Below are 12,408 nucleotides of genomic sequence, written 5' to 3' on the forward strand. Positions count from 1 at the left end.
CTAAAGAGATTGAAGTGTTCTCTGACTGGTTTTTGAATGTTATAATTCTTGACATCTGATTTGTGTCCATTTATTCTTTTATGTAGAGACTGTCCAGTTTGGCCAATGTACATGACAGAGGGGCATTATTGGCACATGATCGGTTTTGGGACCAATCTTATTTAATCTTTTTATTACTGACCTCGGCACAAAAAGTGGGAGTGTGCTAATAAAGTTTGCGGATGATACAAAGTTGGAAGGTATTGCCAATTTAGAGAGTGACCGGGATATCATACAAGAAGATCTGGATGACCTTGTAAACTGGAGTAATAGTAATAGGATGAAATTTAATAGTGAGAAGTGTACGGTCATGCATAGGGATTAATAACAAGAAATTTAGTTATAAGCTGGGGACGCATCAATTAGAAGTAACGGAGGAGGAGAAGGACCTTGGAGTATTGGTTGATCACAGGATGACTATGAGCCGCCAATGTGATATGGCTGTGAAAAAAGCTAATGTGGTCTTGGGATGCATCAGGCAAGGTATTTCCAGTAGAGATAAGGAGGTTTTAGTACCATTATATAAGGCACTGGTGAGACCTCACTTGGAATACTTTGTGCAGTTCTGGTCTCCCATGTTTAAGAAGGATGAATTCAAACTGGAACAGGTACAGAGAAGGGCTATTAGGATGATCCGAGGAATTGAAAACCTGTCTTATGAAAGGCGACTCAAGGAGCTTGGCTTGTTTAGCCTAACTAAAAGAAGGTCATGGGGAGATATGATTGCTCTCTATAAATATATCAGAGGGATAAATACCGGAGAGGGAGAGGAATTATTTAAGCTCAGTACCAATGTGGACACAAGAACAAATGGATATAAACTGGTCATCTGGAAGTTTAGACTTGAAATTAGATGAAGGTTTCTAAGCATCAGAGGAGTGAAGTTTTGGAATAGCCTTCCAAGGGAAGCAGTAGGGGTAAAAGACCTGTCTGGCTTTAAGATTAAACTCGATAAGTTTATGGAGGAGATGGTATGATGGGATAACATGATTTTGGCAATTAATTGATCTTTAAATATTCATGGTAAATAGGCCCAATGGCCTGTGATGGGATGTTAGATGGGGTGGGATCTGAGTTACTACAGAGGATTCTTTCCTGGGTATCTGGCTGGTGAATCTTGCCCATATGCTCAGGGTTCAGCTGATAGCCATATTTGGGGTTGGGAAGGAATTTTCCTCGAGGGCAGATTGGAAGAGGCCCTGGAGGTTTTTCGCCTTCCTCTGTAGCATGGGGCATGGGTTACTTGCTGGAGGATTCTCTGCTCCTTCAAGTCTTTAAACCACAATTTGAGGACTTCGGTAGCTCAGACATAGGTGAGAGGTTTATCGCAGGAGTGAGTGGGTGAGATTCTGTGGCCTGCGTTGTGCAGGTCGGACTAGATGATCATAGTGGTCCCTTCTGACCTTAATATCTATATCACATTGGTAGATGTGCAGGTGAACGAGCCTCTGATAGTGTGGCTGATGTGATTAGGCCCTATGATGGTGTCCCCTGAATAGATATGTGGAGACAGTTGGCAACGGGCTTTGTTGCAAGGATAGGTTCCTGGGTTAGTGATTTTGTTGTGTGGTGGCTGGTGAATTTTTGCTTCAGGTTGGGGGGCTGTCTGTAAGCAAGGACTGTCCTGTCTCCCAAGATCTGAGAGTGGTGGGTCGTCCTTCAGGATAGGTTGTAGATCCTTGATGCGTTGGAGAAGTTTTTGTTGGGGGCTGAAGGTGATGGCTAGTGGCGTTCTGTTGTTGTCTTTGTTGGGCCTGTCCTGTAGTAGGTAACTTCTGGGCGTCTGGCTCTATCAGTCTGTTTCTTCACTTCAGCAGGTGGGTATTGTAGTTGTAAGAACGCTTGATAGAGATCTTGTGTTTGTCTCTGTCTGAGGGGTTGGAGCAAATGCAGTTGTATCGTAACCTCTCCAATGCATCATCAAAGATCTACAACCTATCCTGAAGGACGACCCATCACTCTCTCAGATCTTGGGAGACAGGCTATTCCTTGCTTACAGACAGCCCCCCCCCCAACCTGAAGCAAATACTCACCGGCAACCACACACCACACAACAAAATCACTAACGCAGGAACCTATCCTTGCAACAAAGTCCATTGCCAACTGTGTCCACATATCTATTCAGGGGACACCATTATCGGGCCTAATCACATCACAGACTCCAATGAGAGACTGCTGAATTGGAACTAATTTGCAAACTGGATACAATTAATTTAGGCTTGAATAAAGACTGGGAGTGAATGGGTCATTACACAAAGTAAAACTATTTCCCCATGTTTATCCCCTGCCTGCCGACTGTTCCTCGCAGGTTCTTGTTAACTGCTGGAAATGGCCCACCTTGATTATCACTACAAAAGGTGTCTCTCCGCGGCGCCCCCCCCCCCCCTTGCTGGTAATAGCTCACCTTACCTGATCACTCTCCTTACAGTGTGTATGGTAACACCCATTGTTTCATGTTCTCTGTGTATATAAATCTCCCCACTGTATTTTCCACTGCATGCATCCGACGAAGTGAGCTGTAGCTCAGGAAAGCTTATGCTCAAATAAATTTATTAGTCTCTAAGGTGCCTCAAGTACTCCTGTTCTTTTAGCCTTTATGTAGGAAGTTTTAACAGAACAAATCATTACCACCCAAGTGTCAGAAGCAAAACAGTAAAACTAATGTTTACTGGCTTGTGTGGCACAAGATTTACTAGCATGTCTCACTGGTGTCTTGTTTTACATGCTTTAAATTTTTAGTCAATTTTTAAAAGTGGATTTATAGATTAGAATGTAATTGTTACACATAGGCATGCAAAATTGAGACTGTAGTTCTGTATAATCTTGTTAGCTACTCTCAGTAGTAATATTCACATACAGGAAAAACAAGAAATGAAGTTGTCAGCTGTTGGAAACAGCTTACTCGCTTAAAATTCAGCAATTTATTTTATATTGGGCAGTTGACGTAGCTTCTAAAATTAGCTACGACCGGAGTTTCCAGCGCATTATAGGTAGGGGACCCACCCATTCTTTCCCGGCGTTTCTGAATGTTTGTGTTTTGCTGACTGCACAGCGAGCTTGGTTGATCACATGAGGTTGATATGCCTGGGTGGCTGCCTGGGCTGGGGGGGAGGGAAGGCAGCACGCAGGAGCTGCAGTCTGCTTTCTCCGCCGCCTCCTTTTTCCGTGCGCCCGGGCTGGTGCTAGGAGGAGCTCGAACAGAGCAGAGAGACTACCAACCTTTTGGCAGCAAATGGCTTTTCCACAGGAGACAACGCACAGGACTCAGGAGTTCACCCTTCTGCCTGTTACTCTGGCTTTGCAGCCCCCTCTCCTCGGCCTGGCTGGAGCTACGCAGAGCTGGTGGCAGCGTGTCCGTAGCCAGATCCTTCTCATGGGCGCTCCGTAGCTCTGCAGCCGAGGGAAAGGAAGGCGTCTGAAGCAGAGCTTCCTTTGCTAGGCAGCAGCCGGAAGAGTTTGGGAAACCATTTTAGGGAGACTTTCTGAAGAGTCTTTTGTGTGTGACAGGTCCTAACTGGAACAGATCGGACAGAGCTGTTTCCTTCTCCCTCAGAACCCCCTGTGGATTATTAAAGAAACTTCACGTGGGGGAGTTGGCTAGATTTCTGCCTACTGCGCTGGAGGTTTTAGTGCTCCGTTTGCGTGATTCTCTCGCATGAAAGTAGCCCCCCTCTGGTATCGTTCCAGGTCTGTCTGTCCTCAAGCCTCATGTTACCAGGAGGGGCCTCTGTTATGAGTTTTTTGTTTCTATGGGGAAACGTAATGAGCTGTTTCACTCCTCATGACGGGGAAATCTGCCTTGAGCTTTCTGTATTCGTGGAAGGGGGGAGTCCTGTTTACATCATGTTTGCCAGGAAGTAAAACCAGCAAGAGAAAAGGTATTTTTTAAACCTTCTGTGTTACAACTTACGAGGTGCACCATGTTAAGCCTGCTATCTGGGATTTGAGAGTCTCCAGTAGATTCAGGCATTGAAAACAAAATAATTTCCCTGCTCTGCAGTTTTGGGAATAACTTAGGTTTGTTTTTCCAGCAGGTTGATACACTGGTTCAACTGTTGGTTCAATGATGGAACATTTTTTCTTGATGCAGAATTTAAAGATCTTAGAAGTATATTCCCCCCCTCCCCTTTTTATGTACTTCAATTTCTTTCTGCTATTATTTAAACCTGGTAAAATATTTTAAGATACATTTTTATGTTAAACCACATGCAATAATATTTTTGGTGGTGACTTGCTAAGTACCTTAGTTTCTCAGTGTTGCTTAGAGACCAGCTTCCCACCCCCACAGTGAGAAAGGACTGGTGTGGGATCTTAGGTATGGGATAGCACCCAAAATAGCAGGTGTTGCATATATTTTCACCTGACACCAGTTTGCTATCCTGGCAGTTGTATTACAGTTTCTGTAACTGCAAAAGAAGCTTTTAAACAATTTTTTCAACTTTCTCTACATAACTTTTGACTGTTTTCCAGTTATCTGTCTGTTTGCTTGCTTTTGGTGGAAAAATGTAGCAGGTTAGCATAAAATGTAGGTATGACCAAAACTTGAACTTCTCCTTTCTCCATTATTTTGTATTACTACTGTTTCCTGCTTTTTCCATGGTGATGAGGTGGACAACAGAAGGGGCTTTGGATGGGTTTTGGCTCCTCCAGCTGGGACATGGGGCAATAGTCTGTGTACATGGACCAATCCCTAATCAGCCTGTTACTCTAGCTGGCTCTATGAAGGGCAGTTAGCTATTTGAAAGGCCATATTTGTTCTGATGGATGTCGTCTTGTTCTGAGATGGTGATTAAAACCATGGGTGGAGAGTGTGTGATGGGGAATCTGCCTGTGAAAACTTATCAATGCCATTTGATTTGATGAACTCTAATTGTAACCTGCAGGGTGGGATGGAGCCCCCGTTATGTATCAACTTTGTGTCCTGTGCTGAGAACCAGTTTGACCTCATACATGCTAGCCTGTTTGGAGATCTAACAAAGGAAGCATAATCTAGACTGCTCCTAATGATTTATGGACTTGCTTTTATCCCCTGCCCACCCCTAAGAAACAGTGGTGTTCCGTACATGAACTCTGCATGGGGCCCTACACTGGGGCTCATGACCAAGACTGGGTTTATGAGAAGGGGTTGTGTGGACATGGGGACAACCAACAGCAGCAGCAAGAGGCCCTGGTCTTAAGACAAGGACATCTCCACCAAGCCTGAACTTGGACAGACCATGACTCAAAAGATTCTTAGGACTAGTGAGGAGGATAGACCTTTGCTGGTTTTTCTGTAGATCTATAACTCTTCTGTTTTTTAAAAAGTGAGTGAGTGTGTGTGTGTGTATTAAGAAGTTCCTTTCCAAACATTGTGTGTTGGTCCCTGAAGGGTATAACTAGACACACCAGAGTGCACCCAGCCTGATGGACTCTAGATGGAATGGATGTAATATGCAACTGAGAAGAGAGGGGGAGATCAGGAGGGCTAGGGCTCTCGTTTCAGGGTCTGGGTGGCTGCATTCAAGAAAAGTGTCAGACATGGGGTCTGCATCTGAGGAGTGTTCTTGGGTGTCCCAAAGCCAGGAATAGTGATTAGGCATTACCCAAACCCTTGGAGCTTAGCATCCCATAGGATTTGGCAGTTGGATCCCTTACGACTAGTGTCTGTTTAGAGAGAGAAGGTCTTGCAGGACTAGACTGGATTGTGACAGAGATCTTCTCTCTCCCTGCAGTTCCTTCCCCCCCTTGCCTCTGCTTCAAATAGGAGTGCCTCGTAACAAGAAAGCAGCAGTCCAGACATGCAAGTATTGCTGTCAGGTAGCCACAGGAATCAATTTAAGACCATAATGGTAGAATCTAGTTTGGCTCAGCCTATCTACTGTCACTGGGGAACCAATCATGGATTGCAGACAGTCCTATACTTCAACACATTAGCAGCCTAATCTGGCATAGTAAAGTCTTTGGGCTCTAAATAGGTACACTGGAAGGGGAGGCACTTCAAGTAGTTGAAAGTTTAGTGTGGAGTCAGGCCCAATGGTTAGATGGCAGTTTTAGGATTCTTTTCTCCTTCCCTTCTGGAGGCACTAGCGCAAGGCTAGTTTTTTCACAAACACTATTGGCTACTTCCATAGGTATGCATGTATTTTATAATTTAGAGTTGCATCTGTTGATTCTTCGATATGCGTTGTTTTGTCATCCTCACAAAGGTGTTTCAGGTCTCTGAAGAGAACTGCTAGAAACAACTGAATAGCTAAAAAAACTGAAGAAAAACTTACAACTAAAATGTGTGTGGTAACCCCAAAGAAAAAATTTAAATGTCAGAGTCAAATGAATTAAACATTTTTTTTTCTGGTTTGGTAAACATTAAAATAGTAAATCTGTCTCACAGATTAAAGGAGTTCTTGCTTTCCTAGCTAAACAGTCTCTTCTGTATATGTAGGGAAGTGTATCTTTTATTGAATCTGCTGAATATAGTTTTTTCCCAAGAAAAATTAAAATAGTTTGTCTTCCCAAATGCCTATCCACTAGGGTTGTATTTTCTGAACTGAAAAAGTGGTAGTAAAATGGACTTTAGTTTGTTGGATATTTTTTCTTACTAATAATGCTTAGTTTGGCAAATACAGCAAAAGAACCTCTTCACCTTCTCAATGACATTCCACCTCAGCCTACTGAAACAACCTGCCCTAAAGACCAGAAAATTCTAAACAGCAGGGAAAGGGAGGGGAAAGGAGAAAAAAAAAGATGAAGGGGGTTAAGACCCTTTTTTGAAAAGAATATTGTTTTCTCTGAGAAAGTAGGGTCTCCTTTCACCTTTAGCATCAAGGGGAGGAGGAAAAAACAAAATCTAAAGAGCTAAATGGTCTGGCCTTTGGCTCATTTTCCAGCCAGTGCCTCACTTCTACCTGCATACTCACCTCAACATCAGGATTTTTCTACACATGTCCAGTAAGCAGAGTAAATGGCAGAAAGTTTGAAGAGCAAGGTTTTCTTTGAGACGTTGCTTTTCACATAGTTCATATTGGCTAAATCTGAGGACTTTGAAAATATAGCTTTACTGTCATTAGTAGGATGGTTATTATAGAAGAATGCTTATGGTTAGAACCCTTTATTTTCGTGTGATCTAGGGTGTGATCTAGTCACTTGTTCTATATATCCAATATACACACCAAATACCTATTGTTCAGGAGTGCTTTTACTTCCTTTTTTCTCTCTTCAAGCAAACAGACATCCATTCTCAATCTTAAATTAGAAAATTTAACAGAATTTCTGTGTTCCTTGATCTCAACTTTGTAAAGTTGGCCAGCATGCAAGTATTTTACGTCCTTTCCAGCTTTGCTCACATGCACTAGAGCCACACTCTTCACATTTAATGCGTATCACATTTGTTTTTGCTCCCTGTGGAAATTGTTTGTGAAATATACAATGTATTAAATGGTATGTCTAATTTTTTTTCCTCAAATAAAAATTAAAATCAACAATTACAGGGAAAAAACTCAGTTACGGAGAAACAGGTGTACTGACACATTCTCTTGTATACTAACTCTGTTTTTCCTTCATTACAGAAATGAGCCGTCAGACTGCTACAGCACTACCTACAGGTACTTCAAAGTGTACACCATCACAGAGGGTGCCTGCTCTGACTGGCACTACAGCTTCCAACAATGACTTGGCAAGTCTTTTTGAGTGTCCTGTGTGTTTTGACTATGTGCTGCCACCTATTCTTCAGTGTCAGAGTGGCCATCTTGTTTGTAGCAACTGTCGCCCCAAGCTTACATGCTGTCCAACTTGCCGAGGCCCACTGGGTTCCATTCGTAACTTGGCTATGGAAAAAGTTGCCAATTCTGTACTGTTCCCATGTAAATACGCCTCTTCTGGATGTGAGATAACTTTGCCACACACAGAAAAAGCAGACCATGAAGAGCTGTGTGAGTTTAGGCCTTATTCATGTCCATGTCCTGGTGCTTCATGTAAATGGCAAGGTTCGCTGGATGCTGTTATGCCACATTTGATGCATCAGCATAAGTCAATAACAACACTACAGGGAGAAGATATAGTTTTCCTTGCTACAGACATTAATCTTCCTGGTGCTGTTGACTGGGTTATGATGCAATCTTGTTTTGGCTTTCATTTCATGTTAGTCTTGGAGAAACAGGAAAAATATGATGGTCACCAGCAGTTCTTTGCTATTGTACAGCTGATAGGAACACGCAAGCAAGCAGAAAATTTTGCTTATCGACTTGAGCTTAATGGTCATAGGCGGCGATTGACTTGGGAAGCAACTCCTCGATCTATTCATGAGGGAATTGCAACAGCCATTATGAATAGTGACTGTCTAGTCTTTGACACCAGCATTGCACAGCTCTTTGCAGAAAATGGCAATTTAGGCATCAATGTAACTATTTCAATGTGTTGAAATGGCAAGCAAACATTTTCAGGCCAGTGTTTAAAACAGTTGCATTTAATTTCGCAGAAACTAGGGTAACCATCTTTGACTGCCAGACACAAACTATTTGGTAGAGGGAGGCTAGATGTATATGAAGGTAAATAAAAGGAAAGGCTGTTAAATTACAGGAAGCAGTTGCATGTAGTAACACTAATATATTTAAAATAAGTCAACAGTAAACCACTGAAAATATATATACACCCAAAATGGGCATCTTTTGTATTAAGAATTGATTCTACAGGAAACGTTGTAAAATAGTTCTAAAAACTTGTTTGTAGATTGATTGTACTGTTGAAAAGGATACTGTTGTGTTTTTTGTTTGTTTGTTTTTTTTTCCTTTGACTGACAAGCCATGTTGAGCAGTCCGGTCTCTTGCCGCTGCTTTTCCCCCTTAAGTCACTACATAGTATTGCTGCTGTTTGTGTATATTTTTGTGTATTTGCTAATTTTTATTAACTTCTAGTTTTTCATTAAATAAATGACTTTCTTTTCTGTAATTCAGGTTTTCCTCCATTTTGTACCTTTTAAAAATTAATTGCAGGTGTCATCTTTTGATATGCATAATTGCTTATGGTAAAACTTATACTTCTGTACATTTGGTAAATTAGTCTCTTCCCAGTAGTCCATTCATTGGCGATACTGTTCTTAATTCAGCTATTTTGTGAATGTATTGAATTCTAAAGGAGCAGTTACATTGGAAGAATTATCAGAAAAACAGCTCCTTTAAAAACAGGCCTAGATGATGATGTATTTCGTTATACCTTCAAACAAAAGTGAGGAGTTATTGGGTAACATCCTAATTAAATACACTGAAAATTCAGGCACACTTCTTAAATTTAGAAACTTCAGACACAAACTCATGCGTGTATTTTGGTTTTGCAGTACAAGAAGGCATTGTCTTATGCAGTAATTGTAACTATAAAAACAGACCATTTAAAAAAAAAAAGGCAGTCTCAGAATACAATGTTTTTGGTCTTTTATAATTTTGTCATTAAACAAATACCTGGCAAACTAAATAAAAACTCTTGTTTTTTGCTTTAGCACGAAGTTTGACTAATTTAATATTCTAACTTAACTTTACTTGTAACAATCCGTCAGACAAAAGGATACCTGAACTAGAGAGAACCAACTTTATTTTCCTTAGTCATACTAATCTTGTATGTCATCCCACCATGTTAGTGATACGATGAACAGTGTACATCCAAAGGTCCATGCAATTCTCTTGCATTTAAAGTCATAAGTGGTATATTGGGGCCTTTTGCAGGTTGCAAGCAAGTTTGAGAAATTCACCTTGAATGTATGTCCATATACAGCACTAAGATGGTTAATGTAAAAAAGAAATAATATAAAAGAAAACTATTAAATCTCAAACTACGTTAAAGGTATCTCTTTGCCAAACTTGGTAATTGTGAACATATGCTGTTGGGAGAAGTAGGATGAATATTAGCTACTTTTTGTATAACATTAAAATACAATTTATTTACTATATATTGTCTAACTTTGTCAGAAATTGATCTATGTTAAGGCAACTCATTGAATTATTTTTGGTGCAGTGATTACACATTTTAGCCTGATGGGGCAAGTAGTCATACAGATAAGGAATGTGAACCAGTATAGACGTTTATAGACAAGCCAGTGCAGAAATAGTTCATTTTATATAATTAAAGAAGTAAGCTTCAAATTGTGATGGTGCACTGTTCAAGAGGATTAAAAACTTAAGAAATATACTGGCATCTCATTTCTTCTTTGATCTCTAGTGGAATACTTGCTGTGTCAGTTTTCTAAATGCAGCCTATTTAATCTTACCTACATTTACCCCAATTCTGTTTTGCTATACCATGAGATGTTTGGCTACAGCAGTTACAGGCTAGTGGCTGGTAGGTTTGAAATTAAGACTTTTTATTTAAATGTGTGGTTTCTCATTATTGAAACTTGCATTTCAATTCTAATTCTTTCAGAGGCTGTTGATAAATAGTGTGGACTAATTTTACATCCAGACTTTAGTTTGAGTAGTAGATTAACTCCTATTAAAATACATAGATTTGAGGCTTGCCTAAAATGAGTGAGTTAGGATGTTTTCTGTATTTTAAGAAATGGTAACTTCCTTAGATATTAAAAGTTCCATGTGATGATATGGCTGGAACTGAGGAGATCATTGTATGTTCGGTTGATTCTAATACCTTCTCAGATCTTGTAATGGAATCCATAAAAGCTTTTGTTGTTTTAAGTTAGTGGAAGTCTCTTTAATTGGTGAGTCAGAACTATGATTTTTAAGTATTCCTGATCTGTGTAATAAAATGTCATTTATTTTTAATGTAGGTTACTTTAGGTGGTTGTGACTTTGATTTTTATTTGCAATTACTTTTCTTGCTCTTAAGGAAACAAGGTATTAAACTTCCTAGTTTATTTTTTAAGTTGTCAAACACAACATTCAACAACCAGCTACCCCATTTTACCAATTTGGTCACAGTAGTCCAGGATAGGCAGCAGCAGTGAATGCTTCCACATACCACCTAGCCAGTAGTTGAAAGTAAAAAGGCAGCTACATTTTACACTCCTGCTTAGTTGTTTGCTGCAAATTACACCCACTTTACACATATTCATTGGTCTTTATACATGGGATACTCTAATTACAGAAATGTCAACCTTGCTTTGAGACTTTTAGGGATAATTATTTTAAAAAAAAAAAAAGCAGGAATTAGAGCATTTGCTTGGACCAAAGGTGCAAAGCCAAATACACATGGGGTGGGGTGTACGGTAGCATCTTGAATGCTTGTAATGCATGCTACAGGAGCTGGATCCTCTCTTTCCTTCTCCTGATTTGGCCAAGAAGCATTGCAACCCCTACCCTGGGGGCAATGATAATAGGAAATTTGCCCTTCTTTGCTTTCTACAGCTCTGAGTTACCTTGGCCAGTGATGGTCCTGGTCCTTGCTCTTGGCCATAGTTCTCTCCCCTGTGGACTCTGCAGTGGTGATTAGTGGGGTTTGGGAAGCTGGATTCACTGCTCAAGCTACTGACTGAATGTTGTGCTCCAACTGTCCCAGGTAGACCTTGTTGGCGTAGTCCAGGGAGGTTAGAGCACAACATGCAGCCTGCGGCTTAGATGGTGAATCCAGCAGTGTCCCATTCCATTCAGAGTCACCCCAGCTTGCCTCTTAATAGAGCTCTCATTGTGCAGCCTATGTATGTCCCACATGGGTGGCGGAAGAGAACACCCTCTCCTCTGTGGCACTATATGCTGAGTAGGGGTGAAGGGTACACATGCTCATTTTATGCATATGCTTCAGCTTGCAAAATTCATACATTTAAGCTGGGAGGGTAGGAGGAAGGATTACAAAAAAATAGGGTGGGCATCTGCGGTGTGATTCTTAAATTCACCTCTGAATTTCAGGGAAGGGTGCGGTTTTGTGTTGGGAGGGAATCTAGGACTCTAACATTTAAAAGACAAATTTCAATGTCATACATACAATTGTGTTTTGGGTTTAGTTAACAGAACAACTTCAGAAATGCTAACACAATAGTTTGAAAATAAGGCCAAGGTTCTTAAAATATATAAGAATAATAGGATACACCACTGTGCACCAAAAAGCATAACATGATGGGAAACTGTTAAGAGATGTTCATCTGTATTTTTCTGGCATAATGATTTAACTTCCTTGAACTAAAGATAGAGTGTCTTTAGAAGAGTATGTCAGCATAAGTGTAGCACTTTCATAAAATAGATGCTGCTGCTTGTACTTTTAATAGGTAAACAGGACATGAGAATCTTAGAGGCTTAATACTAACTTGGTTTATGGTTTGGGACTGTTCAGAATTGAGTCTAGTTTAAGATAGACTTGAAAGGTCAGCTTGCAGTACTCCCCATAAACAGTTGCTCATACCAATGGGCAATTTTAAAAGATTTTACATTAACTGTAAACACAATGTATGCTATAGTGTAGTTA

At 40.5% G+C, this 12,408-nt stretch overlaps 1 protein-coding gene across 3 annotated transcripts in view; it reads left to right on the forward strand.

Moving 5' to 3' along the window:
• SIAH1 (siah E3 ubiquitin protein ligase 1) overlaps positions 1 to 9,501 on the forward strand; it is a 32,983-nt gene extending 23,482 nt beyond the window's left edge. For 2 of the 3 annotated variants that reach the window (XM_048817052.2, XM_048817051.2), the window contains exon 2: positions 7,581 to 9,501. In XM_048817052.2, coding sequence (XP_048673009.1) covers positions 7,583 to 8,431 — 849 coding nt within the window. In that variant the 5' untranslated portion in view covers positions 7,581 to 7,582 and the 3' untranslated portion in view covers positions 8,432 to 9,501. Of the gene's footprint in view, positions 1 to 3,136; positions 3,918 to 7,580 lie in introns of those variants that run through there. The other variant, XM_048817050.2, reaches the window with a different exon arrangement.
• Positions 9,502 to 12,408: the final 2,907 nt, after the last annotated feature.

The sequence above is a fragment of the Caretta caretta genome, chromosome 12, assembly GCF_965140235.1.
Source record: "Caretta caretta isolate rCarCar2 chromosome 12, rCarCar1.hap1, whole genome shotgun sequence".
In the NCBI taxonomy this organism is placed as follows: domain Eukaryota; kingdom Metazoa; phylum Chordata; order Testudines; family Cheloniidae; genus Caretta; species Caretta caretta.